At 42.5% G+C, this 25,162-nt stretch overlaps 1 protein-coding gene across 1 annotated transcript in view; it reads right to left on the reverse strand.

The window, feature by feature from the left end:
* The window catches only part of TBC1D2B (TBC1 domain family member 2B), a 112,742-nt gene that overhangs the window by 24,072 nt on the left and 63,508 nt on the right, over positions 1-25,162 (reverse strand). Inside the window, exons 4-8 of the mRNA XM_077126755.1 lie at positions 17,567-17,730; positions 14,207-14,439; positions 13,085-13,480; positions 8,494-8,604; positions 7,399-7,592 (exon numbers count right to left, since the gene is read on the reverse strand). Of these exons, the coding sequence (XP_076982870.1) occupies positions 7,399-7,592; positions 8,494-8,604; positions 13,085-13,480; positions 14,207-14,439; positions 17,567-17,730 (1,098 nt within the window). The remainder of the gene's footprint in view (positions 1-7,398; positions 7,593-8,493; positions 8,605-13,084; positions 13,481-14,206; positions 14,440-17,566; positions 17,731-25,162) is intronic.

Below are 25,162 nucleotides of genomic sequence, written 5' to 3' on the forward strand. Positions count from 1 at the left end.
GGCTGAGGCAGAAAGCAAGACGAACAGAAGGAGCAGATACGGCCTCAGGGACCTGGAGGACACCATCACGTGTGCCAATATAAACACCGCGGGAGTCACAGGAGGAGAAGAAAGAAGGGGGCAGAAGGGACAGGCAAAGAAATAATGGTAGAAAACTTCCCAGATTTAACGAAAGGCTTACATAAACGCATTTAAGAAGCACAATGAGCCCCATCGATTACAAACTTGAGAAGAACCACCCCTGGCAGTCTAACCACTGAATGCCAAGGACAAGGAGAGTTCTGAAAGCTACAGAAAAGCAGTGAGTTACGGACAAAGGAGCCCCAATAAGATTAAGTGTTGATTTCTCATCAGAAGCCATACAGGCAAGAAGACAGTGGGAGGAAATATTAAAAGTGCTGAAAGAAAATAATTGACAACTAAGAATATAAGACTTTAAAGACTGAGGATGGGAACCAACATTAATGAGTGAACTTGGGGAAGTGAAGTTAAGAACACAGGTTATCAGGACACAGAAACAGGGTAGAGACCAGGTAATTGGTGCTGAAGGGATACGGATTGTACAACAGGACTGACTGTAAAAATTCAGAAATGGAGAGCACAATACTACCTGATTGTAGCACAGTAATATAAACACACTGAACGAAGCTGAATGCACGTATGACAGAGGGAGAAGGGCTGGGGGCACGTATGAAACCAGAAGGAAAGATAGAGGATAAAGACTGACGCGGTATAGTTTAGGAATGACTACATTGTACAATGATGGTGATTAAATATACAAATTAAAAAATGTTTTTGCATGAGGAAGAACAAATGAATGTCAGTATTGCAGGGTGCGGAAAATAGATGGTATATGGGAAAATATACAATCAACGTAAGCTAGGGTCTATAGTCAACAGTAACACTGTAATAGGCTTCCCCTGAATGTAACAAAGGCATTATTAGACAGGGGGATTGGGAAAGGGATATGGATTCTGTGTGGAAGAAAAGGAAATGTCTTCAGATAGAGTATGGTGGCAAAGGTATGTCTATACGATTAGGCTAGACTGTATGGTGTGAGAATAAAACTGTTTAACAATGAACAGAGAAAAACAAATGGTAGAGAAAATGTGGAGAAAGAGATGCACCTGTTCACTGCCAGTAGGGAACTGAGAGGTGCAGTCCTTGGAGGGCAGTGTGGGGGTCCCACAGGAGGCTAGGGGTGGGGTTGCCATGTGATCCTGAAACCCTGTTGCTCGGTACCCACCTGGAGGAGCTGAGTTGGGGCACGAACGCAGTGTTGGTGATTCACAGTGGACGGAGGTGGCCTAAGGGCACAACGACTGAGGAATGGAAGGAGGAACTGTGTTGTATACACACAATGGACCACTGAGCAGCCACGAGAAGGAATGAAGTTGTGAGGCAGCTAGGGGAATGAACTTTAGGACTGTTGAATGAAATGTCAGGAAAAAGAGACAAATATCATCATGCCTCACTCATATGGACTAACTATACTATAAAAATTCAGGGAACTAAAGTCAAGAGCATGGGTTATCAGGTTGGGGCTTATTGTAAAGGGTCCTTGGTTGTAAGTTCTTAGAGGAGTTTATCTATTCAGGAGCTGTAACTGTTAATTCTAACTTTTGAGCTACTGAGCTGTTTGTATATAACATGGTCTTCTCAGAAACCTTGGGAACTTATGTGACACCCGAGAGTCAGAGTCAGAGCTCTGAAGCTATGAACATGAGCAGTACCCCATCCAGGAACTGTTTAAAAAAAGTTGAAAAAGGTATCAGATTTCAACTAGAAATACGAATGAAGCTGATATGGATAGGACTACAGTATACTAGAAGACTGGGTAAAAGATGATACTGTCCATATTTTAAAATCTCAATGTCTATGTGAGACTAAAGGGTGAGAAGTTTATTTATTTGGTGCAAATTTTGTATTTTGGGTAGTACATTTCCTGATTTAACTCATATGGTCAGTTGAGTTGAATACCGTAAGTACATGGACAGGGAGTGAGATTTTATTGGTTAGTCCAGGTTACTGTGATGCCCTGATAAATACCAGAGCAATTTGGGCAGTGAATAAAGAAGTATTTGTGGGGTTCCCTCAGGAGTATGGGGAGAAAGGGGGAGGTGTTTAACTTCCACATTTGGAGTGTTCCTGATATTCTTGCAAGCAGTGGAGACAATCAAATTAATAGGCCAAGCCCTCGATCTTGGGGTTCGCCCCTATGAAACTGATTCCTGCAAAGGACAGGCTAAGACTACTTAAAATTATGCCTAAGAGTAAACTCCGGAGAACCTCTTTTGTTGCTCAGATGTGGCCTCTCTCTCTAAGCCAACTCAGCATGTAAACTCACAGCCTTCCCTCCTATGTGGGACATGACTCCCAGGGGTATAAATCTCCCTGGCAACATGGGACAGAAAGCTTGGAATAAGCTAGGACCCAGCATCAAGAGATTAAGAAAAGCCTTCTTGACCAAAAGGGGGAAGAGAGAAATGAGAAAAATTCTTAATGGGTGAGAAATTTCAGAGTTGAAAGGTTATCCTGGAGATTACTCTTAGGCATTAGATAGATATCTCTTTTTAGTTTATGGCATACTGGAGTAGTTAGAGGGAAGTACATGAAACTGCTGAGCTCTGTTCCAGTGGCCTAGATTCTTGAAGACGATAGTATAAAGATATAACATTTACAACGTGACTGTGTGATTGTGAGAACCTTGTGTCTGATGCTCTTTATATCCAGGGTATGGACAGATGAGTAAAAAACATGGATAAAAATAAATAAGTAATGGGGGGAAGGGTAAAATAAATAGAGTAGATGGAAACACTAGCAGTCAATGAGAGGGAATGGTAAGGTGTATGAAATGTATGAATTTTTTGTTTTTTTTTTAATTTCTTTTTCTGGAGTGATGCAAATGTTCTAAAAATGATCCTGGTAGAATATACAACTACATGGCGGTATTGTGAGCCTCTGACTATACACCATGTATAGAAATTATGTGTATGAAGATTTTTCTCAATAAAAAAAACTAAACCCAAAACTGAGGAAGAAATTCAGACATTCCCAAATAAACAAAAGCTGAGGAAGTTCATCACCACAAGACCTGCCCTACAAGCCATGCTACAGGGAGATCTTCAGACTGAAAGGAAAGGTCATTAGACAAGTGGATCAGAGCAGCATAAAGAAATTAAAACGTCTGGAAAAGGCAACCATACGGGGAATAATAAATGCCAGTATTGTAATATTGTGGGTTTTTTTGTATGTAACTCTACTTTTCACTCCTTAAATCTTCTGAAGTGCAAATGCATAAAAAGTAATGATGAATCTACAGGTATGGACACACATTCTATAAAAATATAATATGTAACAAGGATGACAAAAAGAAGACAGTGGATGGAGGGGTATAGGAACAGTCTATGTATATATTATTGAAGTTAAGTTAGTATAAAATCAAACGTGCTTGTTATAGATTAAGGATGTTAAATGTATTCATGGTAACCACAAAGAAAATATGAAATGAGAAGGGACTCAAAATGGTACACTATACAAAAAAAAAAAAAAAAAAAAATGAAGGTAGGCATTAGCAGAAGAGTTAAGGAACAAAAAAGGTATACAAAGTTTATAAAGACCAAGGAGAAGAAAGTTCTACATGATCAGAAGTTACATAAATATAAATGGATAAAACTCTCCAGACAGAGATTGGTGGGGCAGATTAAAAAAGCATGACCTAACTATATGCTGTTTGCAAGAGTCTAACCTTAAATTCAAAGACACAAGTAAGCTGAAAGTGAAAGGATGGAAAAAATATTCCATGCAAACAGTAACAAAAAGAAAGTTGGGGTAACTATATTAATATAAAAGAAAAGAGACTTTAAGTCAAAAACTGTTAGAAAAGACAAAGAAGGACACTATATACTGATAAAGGGGTCAATTCAACAAGAAGACATAAAAATTATAAATATACATGCACCTAATAGCTCACTCCCAAAACATATGAAGCAACTATTAACAGATTTGAAGAGAGATATAGTCGGTTTGACATTAAGAGTTGGAGCCTTCAATAAACCACTTCCCGTAACGGATAATACATTTATATATAAGATCAATAAGGAAACGGAAGATTTGAACAACACTATAATCCATCAGACCTAGCAGACATAATACAGAACATTTTACCTACAGGAGCAGAAAACACATTCTTCTCAAGTGCGTATGAGTCATTCTCCAAGTCAGACCTTATGCTAGATCATAAAACAAGTCTCAATAAACTTAAAAATATTTAAATCAGACAATGTATCTTCTCCAGCCACAGTGGAATGAAGCTATAAATCAATTACAGAGAGAGAAATGTAAAATTCATAAATAAGTGGAAATGAAACAACCAATAAGGTTAAAGAAGAAATCACAAAGGAAATTAGGAAATATCTTGAGGCGAATGAAAACAAAACACATCAAAACTTACTGGATGCAACAAAGGCAGTGATGAGAGGGAAATTACAGCTCTAAACGCTTACACTAAAGAAGAAAGGGGACAGCTGCAGGGAAAACAAAATGTGACCCTCACCACACAGCATATAAAAAAAAAATGTAATATCTCAAATCAGAGACCTAACTCACAACTGGAAGAACCAGAAAAAGAAAGACAATCTAAACCCAAAGCAATCAGAAGGAAGGAAATAACAAAGATTAGAGTGGAGATAAATAAAATAGAGAATAGAAAAACAAAAGAGAGCCTCAACAAAACTAAAAGTTCTTTGAAAAGATCAATAAAAATCAATGAATTTAGCTAGGCTGACAAAGAAAAAAAGAGAGAAGATGCAAGTAACTAAAATCAGAAATGAAAAGGGGTGTGCATTACTATCAACCCCACAGAAATAATGAAGATTATTAAGCGCATACTATGAAAAATTGTACGCCATCAAATTAGACAACTTAGATGAAATGGACAAATTCCTAGAAGTATAAAAACTACCAACACTGACTCAAGAAGAAAGAGAAGATCTCAACAAACTGGTAACTACTGAAGACATGGAATCAATCATCAAAAACCTCCCAACAACAATGCCATCCTGACCAAAAGGGGGGAAAAGAAGTGTAACAAATAAGGTACCCATGGTGGAGAGAGTTCAAATACAGTTGAGAGGCTACTCTGGAGGCTTCTCTTACGCAAGCTTCAGGTAGACCTTGCTAGCTATCATAACTTGCCAACCCCCAGCCAGGACCATTCCAGCCAATCCTAAAGAACACCTAGGGCAATATATAAGATTCTACAAAGGGTTCCTGCACTAGGGTAACTCTTCAGAAACCTACAACCTCCAGCTGGGTCCCTGGACCAGTCAAGTCCTGAGATGCAGACGGGAGCCTCTCTAGAACATCAGACAGTTCCATCCCCCTATCCCATGTTATCGACAGCCCCCTCTAACATGAAAAAGTTAGAATAAGCATAGCCCAAATACCCTAAAACGTGGGAGAAGGATTGAATACAGAGAAGGTAGGATTTAACAAATGACTATGAGTGCTGAATCATTATATTGATATTTCTTTTGGTCTCTAGGATCTTAGAGCAGCTAGAAGAAAAACCTAAAATTGTGGAACTGCAACCCATACCAAGCTCTGAAATTTGTTCTACATTAATTGTTGTGATGTACTTTGAAATTTACTGTTTTTTTTGTATATATGTTATTTTTCAGACACACACAAAAGTCGACTGTGATGATCAATCTGGAGCAGCTGGAAGGAAACATCAGAGATGATGGAGTGGTCGCATGTGACAAACTCTGGGATCTGTACGGTTTTACAGCATATAATTTTAAAGGGGAATTTTAACAACCATTCCAAGAAGAATACCAAACCTGCTCAAACTCTGAAAAAACTGAAGTGGATAGAACACTCCTAAACTCATCCTCTGAGACCACTACCACCCTGACACCAAAGCCAGATAGAGATGCCACAAGAAAAGAAAATTGCAGACCAATATCCCTTATGAATGTAGCTGCAAAAATCCTCATCAAAATACTAACAAACTGAATCCAACAGCACATTTAAAGAATTCTATACCATGCTCAAGTGGGATTCACCCCTGGTAGGCAAGGGTGGTTCAACACGAGAAAATCAAATAATGCAATATGCCACATTAATAGAATGAAGGAAGAAGCTAACACACAATCCTCTAGATTGACACAGAAAAGGTATTTAACAAAGACAGCGAAAGGAAGCCACGAGCCAAGGAACGCTGTGGGCTCTAGAACCCGGGAAACGCCCTCAGCGGACATCCAGAAAGGAAACGGGGATGTCAAACCTACAGCTGCAAAGAAATGAATCCACCAATAACTTGAATGAACAAGGAAATGAATTCTCCCTCAAAGCCCCCAGAATATAACCCTGCCAACACCCTGACTTCAGCTCCTGTCAGACTTCTGTATCGGACTTCTGGCCTGTACAACTGGAAAAGTACAAGTTCTTGTTGTTGTAAGCTACTACATTTGCTGTAATTTGCTATGGCAGCAAAAGAAAACCAATACCAAGGCCTTTCACACACTGCTGCTGAGTGTGTAAATTGGTGCAAGCACTCTGGAAAGCAGATCTAGCAGAGGTGGAGATCTACATCTCCTATAGGTCAGAACCACCTCTAGTATAAACCCTGGAGGAACTCTCTCACGTGGACACACGGAGACGTGGAAACACACTGTTACATGGGCCTGGAGGGGAGGGTCGGAGAAGCAGGCAGAACTCGGCAGGCAAGGCTACAGAATCTACCCAAGTGGCAAAGGGGCAGAAAGAAGTCACTAAGGTTGGCCTAAGTGAATATGCAGGTATCTTCTTCCCTCCAAAGTTTCTGGGGTCTCATTCTTCAGGGAACTGGATCTAAGGGTTTTTAACCGAAGACCCCAGTGGGCTCCCAGATTCTGTGAATTCCCCGCAAGATATATGCAATATTGTGTGTCTGTGAACCCAACCCAAGTGCAGCTGGGAGGGAGTTTATGGCTTGTATCAGATGCTCAGTGGGTTCTAGACCAGTGCGTCAGGCTGCCCAAGCATTCTCCCCTACAAAGAAAACTCAGGTCCCTACTCAGGGGCCCTCTTCCCTTTCAGAGCACCCGTGGGTATGGCTCTGTCTCAGGAGAAAGCTCCTACTCCCTGGAAGCCTGCTTCCTCCTGCAGCAGGACTGAAACTAAGGCTACTTGTCACGGTGCTGAGGAAAAGGGCTTGGAATCAAAAGATTCCAGCTGAGTTCTAACTCTACAGCTTGATTATTGAGAGGGTGGTAATACCTGCTCTACCAGCTGGACAGGAGTTGTCATAAACATCAACTGAGACACATGAAGCTGGATAACTCTGTTGTTGAGAAAGGGAGAGCTCAGAAACGTGTTGCACCAAAAGTCACTAGCACTCCCCAGCACATTTACCTGACAAGGTGAGGTTTGACGAGCGCCTGCTCGGGCTGCTCCGGGCTCTCAACCTGCAGCGCATCCTCCAGCAGCTGGGCTATGACGTCCCGGGCAGGTCCCTGCTCCTCCGAGCAAACCGGTGTCTTCATTTCTTGAAGTAATATCAAATATTTACTTTCTATTTGGCAGAGCTTGGCTTCTAGGCTAGAATACTGCAGAGAATGTGGAGGTTAGCTCCATCCAGAGACACAGGGCAAGCAATCCGTAGATATCACAGCAATCAACGAAGGACAAGCCCAAAACTACCAGGCCTCGAGCCAGGGCCAGCCTTTATTAGAAAGAAGAGATTAATTCATGCCAAAGCCACGGGTCCTCCTTCTAGGGCGCCTGGCATAGAAGAGGCTGGCAATCAGACTAGATGCCAACGCAGGCTTTGGCTCTGGGTGGGGACGAGCAGAGAAACCAGGCAACATGCCAGTTACAGAGGTCAAGGTTACTTCGACTTTCTTAGGATGCTGTGACCCAGGGCTAGTTTCCGTCTGCCACCGTATCACACAATTTAAATGTACTTCTGGAAAACTCATAGAGCAAGGCTCGGGAAGATACTGTGAGGACTGTTCAAAAAGATATAGGGTAGCTGCTGACAAGCATCATTTAATCTCCTTTGGCTGTAGCTACAATGTTTGTGGCCCCTTTACCCTCTGCAGAGCCCTTTCTATCCGCAATCCTAACCGACTCACATGCCAACCTGGAGTTGACCATCAGGTTCGCAGAAGAGGCATTAACCTCACCACCTGTTTTACAACAGATTGATATGCACAACTCCATAACATAAATCAAAACCCAAATAACCTAAATTTGGGAGACTTTAGAACCATACTTAATTTTTTTCTTTAAACCACTGAAAATGCACATGAGTAAATAGAAGTCACATCTCAGGGTATTTCGCTTCGTCTTCATCATAGTCTAAGTGGACTAAGTACATAACAGCTCTGTGAACTATATATATTTTAAATATATTTTGAAATCGGAATCCACAAGGCACATCCATTTTAGAATGGTTTCCTAATCATCTCTTTCATCAGATAATAGAATATATCCGTACTGACCCACCTTTGCCATGAGATCCCTCTCTCTCCTTTCTGCATTTCTTCGTAGAGCTGAGAGTTCCAAAATCTCCTTATTTAGAAATTTATTTTGAGTTTTGTACCCCTGCAGATTATCCTGTTGGGAAAAAAAATCAATCGATTCAGCTTGGTTGAATGTTGACTAATTATTAAATGCAATTAGTACCTCGCTGTCTTAGCAATCAAACAGCCCTGCTAAGGTAAGAGTGAGAGCTAAGGAACGAACAGCTTTTACGAGGCACTTTCTGATTAATCTTCATGGCTACCCTTGGCAGTAAAAGGCAGGCAGGCACCACATGCTGTAATGAAGGAAATGGGGAAAAGAACTTATTTAATGGTGGTGATCTTTCTCAACTGACTGCAGGAGAAATCCTTCCTTACTAGAACTTATTTCCTAAACCTATGCAAATATTGTTTCAATCCACATTCACTGAGGTAGAATAAAGCAATACCTTTCCTAATTTTTAAAACTACAAAAATTGAGCATATTTTCTGTAGGTCCTCATTTTCATCCATCTGGTTTATGTAGAAAAGGCTACACAAATATACAAAAGCTCTTAACTAAAAAAAGACACAATAATGAATCCCTATAATACATAAAGTATGCAAGAAAACATTTTCTCCAACTATTTAATATTGAACAACTTCAAATTTATGGAAAAGTTGAAAATCCCATAAACATAATATACCCTTCATTTAAATTCACCAATTATAAAGCTTTTTGCCTCATTTGCTTAACATCTTTCAAAGAACATATTTAAGCCCAACCCGGCAGAGGCAGCTGTCCTATGTTAGCTTCAGCGCTTGAACTCTAAGCGAGAAAAGCAAAAGGAGCCAACAAAACAAGGGGAGAGTTTTCATGTGATACGCTATAAAATAAAGCTCAGAAAATGTCATTAGACAAACTAATAATAAAAAAGACAATGAAGTGAAGAAGCTTCCAAAGACACTGGTTAGAACCACCTTCCAGACCAATTAGGGCACCAATTCCTAAACATGCTCTTTACCACACCTCGTCCTTCATAAACGTGCTTCTCAGTTTCCTTCCTTTCATTACTGAGATATCTTCACACACATACAGTCCAGTCCGTCCGAAGTACACAATCACAATACCATCACATAGTTGTGCACTCATCACCAGGATCATTTTTAGAACATTTGTAGCATTCCAGAAAAAGAAATAAAAATAAAAGCCCCATATATCCTGTACCCCTTACCCTTCTGCTCATCAACCGCTATACATTGCACTCTACCCCACTTTTTTTTACTCCTTATCCACCCCCATTATTTATTTATTTGTCCTTTTTCTTTTTTTTACTCACTTATATACTGTAGATAAAAGGGAGTGTCAGTCACAAAGTTTTCACACTCACATGGTCACACTATAAAAGCTATATAGTTCTGCAATCACCTTCAGGAATCAAGTCTACTGGAACACAGTTCAACAGTTCCACACCTGAGCAACAGAAGAGGTTCTCTGGGGGTGACTCTTAGGCATAATTATAAGTAGTGCCGATTCTTGCTGTGTTTGTCATCATCTCACAGCACCCCACCAGGTGGCCACTATCTCACGGACGGACACAGCGAGGCACAGGCAGGTGAGAAGGCATGCCCATGGCCAGGGCCTGTCAGGGGCACCGCTGCATCGGAAGTCCTATGCTAAGCCACCACCATGTACTGTTACACTTTCCCTTCCCTACCACTGCTTACTGCAGTGTAAGCCTGTTTTCGATATTTGCACTGTCTCATCCAAACTAAACTGTGAGCTCCCGGGGAGCAGAGGCTGAGCCGTCGTGGGTCTGCACCATGTACCTCGTGCAGAGCACAGAGCCTGCTGCACGGTGGCTGTGTGGGCAACTGGTGACTGACTGACTGAATGAATGAATGAATGAAGTAGTCCAAAACAGGAAAAGCGGCGTGCATGACAATATTCACAAAATAGCAAAACACAGGAAAGCAGTCAAAGATTAAGTAAATATTGACATAGTCAATGATGGTTAATTCTGAAATTGTCAATGATATCAACCCAGACAGGAAAAGAAAAAAGGTTATAGTGCTGAGTGAAATAGTATAAAAATTCCATCTATTCCAAGAATGAAAGAATTATGTATACATGGAAAAGACCAGGAGGGAAATGTAGAATAAGCACTCGGACTGCTGGGGTGGGTAAAATCCTAGGACCAATTTTTTGTTTCTGCCTCAAAATACAATAGAAACAAAAACTGACCATATTTTAGACCACAAAGGAAGTGTCAGCAAACTCCAGAAGGCAGACATCTTTACAGCCACTTTCACTGACTTTTAAGTCAGTGAAAAATAGGTAGTGACAGCAACAATTCTAAAAAAGACAGCCAAAAATATATATTCACTCACCTAGATATTTTACATTGTGGCTCAAAAGAAGAAATCAGTATGCAACCATGTACTATTTCAAAACTGAAGGACAGTGATACAAAACAGGAAAATGCCCACTTTGGGCAAAAGCTCCCTCCTTTTCTCTCAGCCTTTTCAATTCCTCCAGTGCCAGGGCACAGGCGGCTAGGATTAGGCTGGACGTCTTCAACGCTGAAGAAGGGGTGCCTCGGCACTGGCAAGAACTGGCCCAAGGAAGCGCAGTGTCAGAAAACATGGGGTCCCCGACCCAGGGAGGACTCGCCTGTCCCCATGGACTCCTCGGGCCAGAGGCTGTAACGACCACTCTGTCTCTTCATAAACGGTCTCAGGACTTACCCTGACTGCAGGGGGCAGAATTTTGGAGCCAGAAGCTTTCAAAATTCACATGAGAAATGTCAGAGAAAAAATTTTCATGACTGAATCAACCTATTCCACCCATCATGCTGCAAATAGAAAAGGGGAGTGGGAAATCAGTTCTGAGCAACCCCGTCAGCGGACCCCAAAAGGAGCTCTGCAAGCTGACCCTGAAGGGACATGCTCTCTCCGCACGCAGCCTGGCTCTGCTCCCGGGGGGGGGGGCTTGCTCCACTCCCCCTCAGCCGAGGAGCTCTCACCGCAACCTGGACACCAGACGCTCGCCTATTTCCTAAACACTACAAAAATAGACATGCTCGCAAAACACAAATTCCAGCCAACACTAAATACTCACAAAATGCCTGTAATTGATAGGATGTATATTTAGAGTCACGTATATTCTAGGTGGGACATATAAACAAAAGTGACTTCTATTGGCGGCACTAATCAAGATGGCTCTTTTTTTTTTAAACATTGGCTATTTTTAGAGTAGATATAAGTATAAAGTAATGAGATTGATGCTTTACTGGTTGCTGTTTTGTTTTTTCTCACTAATAAATCCTTCTGCCCTTACATGCCTAAAAGACGGCATTGCTTATTAGTGGTCACTATGGGAGACAATATAGATTCCAACAGTTCAGTGTTTTTAAACTTCCACTTTGAGATTATCTCCAATATTCCCAGCATGTCCATCACTCATGCATTCAATTCCTTGCCAGTGCACATGAGTGAATGCTCAGTAATAAGCTCAACAACACCAAATCTTTACCCTTAAGGATAAACTGCATTCGGGTGGCCAAACACTCTTGGAGCCGGATTATTCACATGAAGAGGGCAGGCAGGTAGGCTTTGGAGCTAGGTGGGTGTCTGGGGTCACAGGTTTCTCCTGGCTCTACCCAACGCCCTATGTCTGAGCAGACATCTCTCCAGCTAAAACTCTCCATCTTCTCAAGAAAGAATACTAGCAAGAATCTTATGACGCTCACTGGTCTTACTGGCCAAAGGCTATTATTGAGCTATCCCTTCAGACTGGCAAACTTCTTCCCAAGATAAAAAAAATGAGACTGCCTCTACCTCCCACAACTACTGTGTGCTCCTCTATCTCATCAGCCGGTCACACACACACAGGCATGCACACACACACACACACACACGCACACGCACACACACACACACCCTGCCAGGTATGGCTTGGACAGTCATCTCAACTGGGAATCAGCCTCCCATCCCAGTGCTAGCCCAGAAAGGGGCAAGGGAAGGAGAGCTCTGCTTTCCCCTCTAAGAGCGTCAGGACACTCCCATCTCGGGTGTGGCGACAACACTGACACCAAAACTTCTGGGCAGCCTAGAAGCTGAGCTCCAATTCCTCAGCCCACCCAACGATACCCACTGGGGACAACGCCCCCTCACCTGGCCCCCATGGGGTCCTGAGGCAGGTAGTGAGTGTGCGCGTGCATTCACAGACACAGAGAGGAAAAGGAACAGATGCTGTAAATCATGCAGGTGACAGACTTCAAGTCCTCAGAGGGGTATAAATAGAAAAGAGGCTGAGCTACTTCAAAGCTACTTGAAAGGGAGAGGAAAGAAACGGTTCCAAGGAATGGCAACATCGTAAAACTAAGGGTTTCATTTCCCAAGGAAGTTCCTTAGACGACTGATAATTATCTGACTATAGGTCCTGTTGTACTCGTCAAAGCAGATGACCAGCTGACCGCCCCCCCAACTCCACGTGCGCTCACGGAGGCCGACACTCTAGGATGACATCCGTGGGGTTTAAATCGGTTTCTGCATTTCTCATTCCGCAAAGTCAGAGCCCACCCCGCTCTTACTTTCAGCCTGTCCAATTCCAGCTGGTCCTTGCTGGCTGGGGCTGCTGAAGGCGAGCTGGGCACCGCGGCAGGCGAGGACGCGCCGCCCTCGCACTCGTTGAGCTGCCGCGAGAGCTTCATGATGACCTCGTCCTTGGCCTGGACGGTCTCCATCAGCATTCCCAGCTGCTCGTTCAGCTCCCCCACTTTGCCCTTCAGCGTCCGCACCTCCTGCCGAAGGCTCTCCTTCTCCAGGGTGAACCTCTCGAGTTGGCCGGTAAGGCCCAAAATCTGATCGTCCTTTTGATGCAGAAGCTCGAGTGTGTCCCTTGGGACCCCCTCACAGAGTCGGCTGCTGGAGAAGTATTTGTCATACTGGGAAGAGCGGACTGTCTGCTGGAGCAGCCGAACCAGCTCCTAGGAGCCAAAAAGGAGGACAGTTGAAGGCTGAGGACACAAGGGGACGGAGGAGAAGGCGAAATCGTAACTCTCTAGATAACAATCACTGGGATCTGAGGAAATGCAGAAACTTTACTGGAACCATCTTAATAATGAACTTCCTCTGGCAGGAAATCAAAAATAGGGAGGAAAAAACTATTTACTCCAGAAAGACTGCCTGTTGAGAACAATAATAGGAAATCACGAACAAGTACGCTGAAATTCACAATGGTTTCCGGCAAAGGTTCATCAGTATTAAAACTGTGAGCTCTAAAATCACTGAATTTGGAGCAGTTAAGTGTAATTAGGTCTGATAAGTTCAGAAGGAAATTGTGCCGCTTGACATGGTATGGAAATTCTTTGTAACAACTGTCGAAAAATTCTGAACTCAAGGAGCGTTCCCAGAGATTCAACCTCCGGAGCAGAACTGGGCAGGGATGCTGACAACGCTCTCCTCTGACCTCTTAACTTTAAGGGGTCCCCACTCTCCTTATAAATCCCAGAGTCTTTGAACAAAAGATCAGGCAAGGCAGTGGGGCTAGGGTGGTGAACACGGAAACATGGCATACTTAGGGAAAAAGCACATTCTGGAAATCAAATCTGCCCCTGAAAAAATTTGGAGAAACATAAAAGCCAGACTTTACTCCTCTAATCCTTGGTCCTGCTAAGTTGGGATAAGACAGAAGATTAAAGAAGAAAAATTACCTTCTGACCGGACAGGTCTGTCTTTAACTGTTCCAGCTCTTCCTGCTGGTTCTGAAGCTGCAGCTGCATTTCAGAGGCTGGCTTGCTGACGCTGCCCCCGCTGGAGGTCCCCTCAGGTGAGGGGTCTCCACTAGTGTGGCGATTTTTATACGACCCAATCATGTCCTTCAAGGGGCGCTTTCCTTTGTAGGGGATACGTCCAAAATCAAAGGGAAATCCTACGCCAGTGACTCCTACGCAAACACAAAACTTGTTTTTTTAAGTGCAGACCACATCTTCCTTTTGGAAACGACAATAAAACACGTTAGCATTCTCACATATCATCCTTAGGGGAGTTTTATATTATCTCTCTAAAGAACAGAGAGAGGAAGAGATGCCCGTCTTTGCCCCCACATCATTCTTGATAATAATCGACGCCATTAAAGCCACAGATGACACCTCCCACTGGATTTTTCCTCGTAAGGATCTATCATGTGATTGCTTTGCAAAGACAACTTTCTCTATTTGATTTCTCTATCTATGCCTTAAGACAGAGGGAAAAAAAGACAGACTGTAAACTGGCACTGGTGAGGAATTTATGACAAAACTGTATCACTCCTGCCTCAAGATTCTATACTAAGTTTATTTTCCAAAATCCATTTTCAAAAGCGCAGTGTAAGCCTCTGTGCTGGCAACTGCCCTTTCCCATTCCAGGCACCTTCAAGAACAAAGAGAACAGAGACGGAGGCCAGGGGACACAGCTGCCCCACGGCATAATGCAGATGTGGACCTGGGCTCTCTCCACGGCCCCTTAGCGAGGGCAGGAGCTACAAAGCTAAACCTCTCCCAAGTGTAGGATATACTCGGGCTCCTCGGTTCCCTATCTTTGCTAATCCGTCCCTAGAAAAAAAACACACACACACAAATAAACGTTTTTAATGTTCAACGCATGTTTTAAAACATGACCATATTCTCTTCCTAGAAACATTGAGATTTAAAAATATTGTGGGAGCCAAGTACGTTTTAGTGTAGATGGAGTCAAACATACACTCAAAATACAAATGGGCTCCCAGAAAATGAGCATACTATATGGATGTCATCTGTGTAAGTGAGGAAACAGGCAAAGCTAGTCTACGCTGCTGGAAGTCAGGGCGGAGGGGGCCCCAGGGCAGGCAGAGGCTGCAGGAGGCCAGGGGGCGAAGCTGTCTCTCCAGGTGCTGGTAATTCACTGTCCTGCTGCTTGAACCCTGTGCCATTTACATACATGGGTGTGGTCACTTTCTGAAAATTCACCGAGCTCTTATGATTCTGATTTGGGTATTCTTCTGTACGTTATGTTTTGATGAAAAGTTTACATAAAAATGGGGGAAAATAGAGAAAGAGTAGATCACTTTCTGTAAACAACATGGCCAAAAAGCTACACGCTGTGTTTCTGACTTTGTATTGCATTTGCATGGTTACTAAAATGCTTTAAGGATTTCTGATATTGTGATGGAATGAAGGTAGTTTGTGCATGGGAAAAACATGCCTTTTTTAGGGTCCAGAAGGTGGACTATGCTAGTTTGAAAGGATTTATGTACCCTAGAAAAGCTTGTTTTAATCCTAATCAATCCTAAAAAAAAAAAAAAAAAGAAAGAAAGTAAAGCTGTATGCTGATTTAGAGCCATTACAGGAAATGCCTGTGAATCAAGCAAGATCTAAGTCCAGAGACATCTTTTGGTCTCTCCAGGTCTTTCACACAGGTTCCCTCTCAAAGGGGTCAGGGGCTGGGCAGTGGGCTGAGAAGGCTGTCACCAGTCAATAAAACGCTTTCCAGTGGCGCTGGGAGTATCTGCCCCTCCCAAGCCAATAAGCCCTATCGATTCTTCCTTCATAATCTTGCTCATATACACCCTTTCTAGTTCATTTCCAAAGTCTCTACAGGAAGTCAAAGCCAACACGGTTTACCTTTATTCAATAATCGAAATCCCCCTCCCTCTAGGAAGCATTCACAGTTTAGGGTAAGCTCTGCTCCTGGCTACTCCCCCAGGTTATGCTGACATGGGGTAACCAAGCATCTTCAGCCTGGCCACACACTCCACCGGGCCACACTGCACAGTCAGTCCCACGCCATGTGCCCATGGAACACAGGTGTGCGCTCTCCCTCAAACCAAGTCAGGGCACGCCTGCCCCAGGGCACAGAAAACACACTTCCTTTAGTAAGTACTGTCTCCCAATAAGGATTTCCTAAAATCCTGCCTCCCATTTCTGCCAGCCCATGCCAGAATATAGCATAAGATGGAATTCTCAAAATTATTTATTTTATGCTTAAAACATCAATATGAATTGATGGATCTAGGACTATCAATGGCTCTAAAGTCACTAGGCAACAGGCTGATGCAGAATTTTATGATGACTGGGTCAAGCTGACAACCCCAAGCCCTGATCCATCTTCATGTCACACACAGAGCCATTATGCGGCTCCGGATATGACACAACAGGGTACAAGCCTGCCCCTCCCCACACCCCCTGCCCAAAATTTCTGCCATGATCAAAAGCCAACCCTGAATCCGGGCAGGCCTCAACTACCAGAATACAGGAAATACAGGGGACAGAGAAAAGTGACACCAAAGAAATATAATCAGCAAGATCCTGTTCAACAGATATGGCAAAGGGAAAAGAAGGGGAAAAAAAAGACAGGGAACTGTTTAGACGAAAAAAGACCTAAGAAAACGTATCAACTAAATACAACATGTGGACCTTGTCTGTGTCCTCATTTAAACAAACTGCAAACACACACAGGGAATAAATGGAGAGTAGGAGTATTAAGGAACTACTATAACTATTTTTAGGTGTGTTAATGAAGCTATAATTATAATTCCTTTTAAAGAAGCATCTCCCTCTTAGAAATACGCACTTGAGTGCTTACAGACGCAGTGGACGGCTAAGCTTATAAAGGTTCAGCTGACAGCGAGGGCAGGGAGGGGTAGGAGTTTAGAGGAGATACAGAAGAAATCAGAGAGGTATTGTGCTCAAAACTGTGGGAAGTGAATTATGGATACGCAAGAATTCATTATACTAAATTCTCTACTTTTGCATACATTTCAAAATTTCTGTAATAAAAAAATTTTTAATTACAAAAAAAAAAATCCACATTTCTGTAAAGAGCACCGTGGCTTCTGCATGCTCTACTTCCTAAAAAGGTTTAAGAACTACTGCACTGAACTGTTATTTATTCCTTATAATTTCTCATTTTTCAAGTGTTCACGTTTTATGTCCCACAGAGAGAGAATGCACACCTCCACCGGGCCTTAAGCCTCTAGAAAACCCTCCCACTGGAGCCTCCCTTGTCACCGACGGCAGCGGACGGCAGCAGGGAGACCTGCAGACGGGGGCTGGTACCTTTGCCTCCTTCAGGGAGCTGCTTCCTCCTTTCCTCCTGCGCCATGGACTCCTCCAGGTCCTTAGGAGTCGGGTCTAAAAGTTCCCACTCTTCACTGGTGTAAAACACACTTTTCCGGCTGTCATTATGCCCTCTCCCAGGTCGGAAAGAGGACATGGAATTTCTGTTGAGATAAAAAAAGTGCTACTTAAAAAAAAAAATCGCAAAGCAGAACATAATTTCACAGTATAGGACTGGCAACAATGTAAAGATCCGACAATACCAAAAGCTGACAAGGATGTGCAGAACTAGGAGCTCTTGTGCACTGCTGGTAGGGGTGTCACTTGGCGCCGTTACCAGGGAGAGTAATTCAGTAACAACACAGGTAAGGTGAAGAGGCGTCTACTCTAGGACCCAACACTTCCTCAAGAAATCCTTGCACGCATGCACAAGGAGACACAAACAAGAACAGTCACTGCAGCAATGTTCTGACCAGTGGGGGAAAAATGCAGTACTCTAAACATCCAACAATAGGAGAATGGATAAACCAAAGAGTCACGTAATCAAACACTATACAGCGCTTGAAATGAATTCACTTGTTCGACAAAATTTTATTTGAGTGACTACCATGGGCCAGTACCATTCAGGGTATACCAGTGGACAAAACAGAGCAAGGCTCTCAACCTTTCGAAATTCTAGCTAAAGTTACACGCATAAGGATAAAACTTTTCAAAAGATTGCAGAATGGTTTGTACAGCATGATAATGTAAACTATCAGATATTATTTATAGATGCACATATACATAGTAAATGTATTTTTTTTAAAAACCACTCACATGTAGGATAACTACCAGACACACCTCGTCTCTGAAGGACGACAGAAGAACGGGGTCAAGGAGAAGAGATTATTTAACTACATCTATAATGTTTTGATTTTTTATTGCAGCATAAAATATGGCACAGTGATAAAGCTGAGGAGTGGCTACTCAGGTATGCAATAAATGATATTCTATATTTGCCTTCATGTTAAAATATTTCATTAAATATTTTGAAAACCAGGTTGGCATTTTCACTTCCAGCTAAAGTGGAATAGCAAGGACAAGATTTATCTTTCCCACGGAAAGAATTCAAAAAACTGAATGAAATACAAGAAATAAGGGTTTTTAGACACTGGTTCCATAGGCATCACAGGACAGTGACCCTTGAGAGAAGAGAAAGCAAATGAGGGGAGCCCTGAGATGGGCACGGCTTCTGCTGCAGACAGTTTCCAGGTCACAGAGCAGGCAGGGGGAAGCCAGGCGGAGCCCAGCATCGCTGGGAGTGGAGAGAGGGTGTCCCGAGGTGGTCAGAGCTCATAAAGAGCACTCGAGAGCAGAGAGCGGAACAGAGAGAGCTGCAGAGATCCTCAGAGGGCCCCACAGCTCAGCAGAGTATTGATTAGGGCTTGCATGTAGGGAAGCTATCTGAGAATGGGGCAAAAACCATCTGAAAGAGGCTGAGGGAACAATCCTGAAGCTCACACAGGGCCAAGAATAAGTATCTTATAATTCATGGGGCATTGGATAAAATATTCAGAAAGGTTACCAAAATTATCCCTAGACTCAAGACTGTTCTCATCCCAGCTAACAAAGTTTAGCTGCAAGTTTCAAAAGAATCAAACTGTTTCTGAGTGATTTAACTGCATACCAGAACAAAGCTCAGGTATTTATGTAAATAAATAAAAAAAAAATTCTAGCACCCAAAAGGGAGAAACTCACAATATTTGCATCCAACAAAAACTTACCTCATATGCAAAGAAGTAGAAAAAAACAAAAATGAGGAGAAAAATCATTCAATAGAAAAGAAACAGACCCACTGGTGATGGTTGCTAAAATGAGTAGACAACTTATAATAGCGTAATATACATATACTTGGAGACCCTGAGGGAAGAGGAGGTGAGAGGACAGAAAGAAATACGTGAAGAAATAATGAAATTTTTCCAAATATGATGAAAACTCTAAGCCTACAGATTAAAGAAGCTCATCAAACTTCAAGCACAAGAATCATGAAGAAAACTACAAGCACATCATCACCAAATTGCCAAAAATCAACGATTAAGAATGTTTTTATATAAACTTGCCAAAGAGAAAAAAGGGATAATCAAATAAATATTTACTGTTAAACTACCAAAAGGTATTTATTATAAAGAACTATCTCAAAGTAATCCAACTTTTCAACTACAAAGTGTTTGAGCATCTAGTGACTGAAGCACTGAGGAGAGTGCTGCTACCTGACCTTTCTCACCCTCACATCACTGGACATGAGAACAGCACTCTCAGTGTATAGTCGAGGAAAGAAATGCAGAGATGAGCTACGTGGGTCTGAATCACACAGCTGGCCTGAGGCATGAGACACTCTCCTACTCCGACGCCCTCCTCATCACACCACGCCACTGCCTGATGGCGCGCCCACCCGGGGTGAGAAGCAGGGCTCGGTCTCCTGGAGAGACCAAGGTGAGCCCCCACTCCTGGGCGGCAACCAAAGGCTCTGCTCTTGGGGGCGGGGGTGGCCTACGCCAGGGAAAGTTTTTGCTAATGCTGCATCCGGTGTCCTGTCTGGGACTTGGAACCTCAAGGCTGGTATGATGTAAGTCACATCATTAAAACCAAAAAGGAGGTGGTTCGGAGGCAGAATGCTCACCTGCCATGTGGAAGACCCGTGTTCGAGTCCTGGCCCATGCACACACACACACACACACAAATTCTCACAAAAACAAAACAAAAAAGTAAGGAGGAATTCAACTTGATTAAGGGCATCTACAAAAACCCTGACGTTAACTCCAAGTTCATCTGGAAAGGCTCCATGCTTTCTACCTAAAAGGGACAAAGCCAGGATGCTGTCGCACACTACCCTTATCCAACAGAATAAACGTTATCCAGCATTACAGTGGAGGCTCCGGCCAAAGCGAGGCAAGAACAGAAAATGCAAACAGGTTGGAAAGGAAGACATAAAACTCTATTTGCCAACAACATGATCGTGTACTTAGAAAATCCTAAGAAATCTACAAAAAAAGCTAACAGAACCACTACTAAGTAACTTTACCAAGGTTGCAGGATACAAGGTTAATATACACAAGTTCTATTTTTATATACTAGCAATAAACAATTTGAAAATGAAATTTTTAAAAACTTCATCCATAATAGTATAAAAATTACCTAGGAATAAACTTAAAAACTGATGTGTAAGTCCTGTATGCTAAAATGTATACAATGCGCAGGGAAATTAGAGAAGGCCTAAATAGATGAAGACACGTTCCTAGATGAAATGACTCAATATCGTTAAGAAGACAATTCCCCCAAAATTGATCCATATATTCAATAAAATTCCAATAAAAATCTTAGTGGGCTTTTTGACAAAATTTACAAGCTAATTTATAAATTTACACAGGAAAGCAAAGAACATACAATAGCCAAAACTATCTGGAAAAAAAAGAAGAGCAAGGCTGGAGAAGTTACACTACCTGATTTCAAGACTTACTATCAAGCTAGGGTAATTAGGACAACGCAGTACTGGTGTAAAGATAGAAACACAAATCAGTGGAATATAACGAGACTTCAGGAACAAACTCTTACATTTATGGTCAACTGATTTTTGACAAGGGTGCCAAGAAATTCAACAGGAAAAACATAACTTTTTCAACAAGCAGTAGAATTGATATGGAAAATAATAAACTTCAACCCTTATCTCACATAATACCTAAAAATTAACTCAAAGTATATCATAGCCCTAAATGTAAAAGCTGAAATTATTAAACTTCAAGGCAGCAACATAAGAGAAAATATCTGTGACATTGGGTTAGATGATGATTTCCAAAACAAGACACAAAAAGTATAATCTATAAAAGAATAAAACGTAAAATGGATATTATCTAAACATTCAAAACTTTTTCTCTTTGAAAAATATTTGCAAGACATATATCTGACAAAGGGCTTGTATCCAGAATATATAAAGAACTCTTATAATTCAATAAAAGTGGACACGTAATTAAAAATGGATAAAAGATGTCAACAGATACTTCAGAAAAAGATACAATAAGAACAGCAAATGAGCACACGAAAAGATACTAGTCAGCAGGGAAAGTAACAAAACCAGAATGAACTCCACCAACTAGAATGGCTGAAGTTACAAAGACTGACAATACCAAGTGTTTGGGGGGGGGGGCACGGGACAAGTGAACTCTCATTGCAAATGGTACAATCGCCTTGGAAAGGAGTATGACAGCACCTTATAAAGTTAGACATACACCTAACCACAAGATCCAGAAATCCCAATGCCAGGAATTTAGCCAGAGGAAGTGAAAACATGAGCACACACAGGACTCGTTCACGACTATTCCTAACAGCCTCAAACAGGGAACAACCCAAATGACCAAATTCATCAACTGATGAATGGATATTCAAATTGCAGTATATTCATACTTGTGAAATACTACTCAGCAATAAAAGGGAATAAAATATTAAAATGCTCAACAGTATGGATGGATTTGGAAAAAAGAAAAACATGCGAAGTGAAAGACAAATATAAAACACTACATATAGGGGTGCAAGACCTGGGCTCAATGCCAGGCCCGTGTGCTTTCCCAACAAACAAACAAACAAAAATTCAACAAATGGTGCTGCAATAACGGGACACTCACATGGAAAAAGAATGAAATGTGACCCTCGCCATACAGCATACCAAAAAAAAAAGCCACTAGATGTAGTGTAGCTGCCTTTATATGAAATACTTTGACTCAAAGAAGTTACAAAAGCAACACAAGCCCCATTCACAGAGCTCCGACACACCCACACCCACTCAGGTACCAGGTTCACCAATTTCACACTGTGCCACGCGGGCTGCTCTGCCTGTCTACATGTGGGGCAGCCAAGACCTGTTCCTCAAGTCCGTGAGGAGTGCTGTCGTCTTCGTGTGTCAGCACACTCATAAGACATCATCCCACTTTTCCAACTTTCTTTTGCCTCGTTTTAAAAAGTGGAACAAGAGCTGAAAGCTGAGAAACAATCTAAGTATAGAATCTTCATTGATTTTTTATAATTTTTTCCTCCAATCTTTCACAGCTGTCTCACCCACAGCCTGACAGCAATTATTTTTAATGGTTCATCTTTATTAAATTTTCCCTTCGCATTCAATTAATTTTCCATAGAAACAATTCCCTTTTCTGCTTTATAACTTGCTAAGTTTTTCACTATATGATGTAATTACCACTGCAAGTTCATCAGCCTTCAACCAGCTAGAAGAACCCAGCTGGCTCCAGGCATGAGTGCGGCTCAGCTGGGGGGCAGAGGGTGGGGTGCCCTGAAGTGGCCCCTCGGCCCTGGGCACTGAGTGAAAACCATGGCTCTACCAGAGGGATTTAAAATGTCGGTTAGTCAGGGGAGCTGGTGAAGTGAAAGCTAGTTTGGGGTTTCAACTGAATTAATAAATTAAATACAAGCACAACAGACAAGTATTCAATTATTCTTTGAGCCCTATTTTCTAATTTTGGTAATATTTTGAATCCATTATGACTATTTTTGAGCCATTCATTTACAAAACAAGAATAAACTAACATTTTACTATGTCTATGGTCATAAAATCTCCCTGTGCATCAAAAGTATTCTATAAACTTTGTTATCAGTAAAAATAACCTATCAAATAAAAAACAAGCAGCAAAAAAAACAAACAAGCAAAAAAAGAACCCACAAGATGAGCCAGGACCCGGCATCAGAGGAATAAGAAACCTTTTTGACCAAAAGGGGAAGAGAGAAACGAGAAGAGACAAAGTTTTAGTGGCTGAGAGATTTGAGAGTCGAGAGGTTATTCTGGAGGTTATTCTTATGCATTATATAGATACCCCTTTCCAGTTTATGGTGTATTGGAGTGGCTGGAGGGAAATGCCTGAAACTGCTGAGCTGCGTTCCAGCAGCCTGGATTCTTGAAGATGACTGTGTAAAGATAAAACTTTTACAATGTGACTGTGCAATGGTGAAAAACTTGTGTCTGATGCTCCTTATATCCAGGGTATGGACAGATGAGTAAAAAAGTATGGACAAAAAATAGATAAGTAATAGGGGGGAGAGAGGGTAAAAACTGAGTAGATTGAAATACTGTGGGTCAAAGAGAGGGAGGGGTAGGGGTATGGTATGTATGAGTTCTTTTTTTCTTCTTTTTATTTCTTTTTCTGGAGTGATGCAAATGTTCTAAAAATGATCATCGTGAAGAATTCACACATAAGTGATGATATCACGGGCCACTGATTGTACATGTGTGGATATCTCAATAAAAATACTAAAAAACGAAACCAAACCAGACACCTATGACCCACACGCCAGGAAGCACCAGAGTGTCTAAAGTAAGCAGCCCGGGGCCGCCGGGAGAAGGGCACTGCCAGCCTCCTCCAACCACGGCACCACCACCGCCAACTCTTCCTCACCCAGTACTTCCTAGGGGCCAGGGACTGGTCTAAGCAGTTCACACATGTTAATTCACCATCCTCACACCGAGCTCACAAAGTCTGCACGACTATTATCCCCATTTTACAAATCAGAACTGCGGCACAGAGAGTGAGCTAACGCGCCCAAGTTACCCAGCTGGTGGGTGGCGCAGGTGGGAACTGAAACTCCAGTACCTGCTCTTATCACTCAGCTGCACTGCAGAGGCAAAGCTGAGAGAAGGCCGCCCCCCAGCGACGCTGAACCCAAGGGGGGCCTGCCAGCTGTCACAGGCACCCGTGGCATGCGCTCTCCTTCCCAGGCAGGATGCACTCCAGTCTGCCCTAAGCTCAAGGACATGGAAAGCTCCCAGTGCCACAGGTCTGCCGCCACCTCATTCCATTATCCAACTCTGACGCCAGACGATGCTGGCTAGGTATGAAAACTTGGCAAATCAACGGGCCCCCAAATACACTTCTGTTAGGAAAGGTGGATCCGGTCTGGGAGGAGCCCTGGGCTCCAGGCAGGGACCGGGGTGTGCGTTTCAGCTCTTGCTGAGTGACCCTGAGCAAGTCAACTTACCTCTCTACGCCTCAGCCCTCTTACCTGTAAAATGAAGGCACAGCCTTTCAGTGGCTTTCTAACATTTTTAGGAGCATGAATCCTTTCTGTACTGAGAAGTCTGAGAGGTTAAGATATGAAAACAGAGCAGCACTACAGCAGGCACCCTGGAGAGGCAGCCCTGGCCCCTCTCCCTCCCACCTTCCCCTGGTGTCAGAAGATGACAGGGACAGAGAAAGGTGGAGACGGAGCCTCGTAGGTAGAGGACACGCAGTCAGCAAAGGCCCAGGGTGGAGAGCAGGCTATAGAAGAACCAGAACATAATGGCTCAGCAAACGGAAACATGGAAAAGCAGGGTAAAATCAGACTAGTCGGAAGCCCAAATGTCAGACAAGGAGCTGGGAGCTGACCCATTGTGACACTTCTGATATGAGGTGGCAACATGACCAGAGCTGCATCTTAAGGTAAGTGAATGCAGATGGATAGATGTGCTGGTTTGAAAGGATTTACGTACCCCAGAAAAGCCATGTTTCAAACCTAATCCCAATATGTAAAGGCAGCCGTTTCTTCTAATCCCTATTCAGCACTGCATGTTGGAAACTTTAA

Source organism: Tamandua tetradactyla, chromosome 14 (genome assembly GCF_023851605.1).
Source record: "Tamandua tetradactyla isolate mTamTet1 chromosome 14, mTamTet1.pri, whole genome shotgun sequence".
Lineage (NCBI taxonomy): Eukaryota > Metazoa > Chordata > Mammalia > Pilosa > Myrmecophagidae > Tamandua > Tamandua tetradactyla.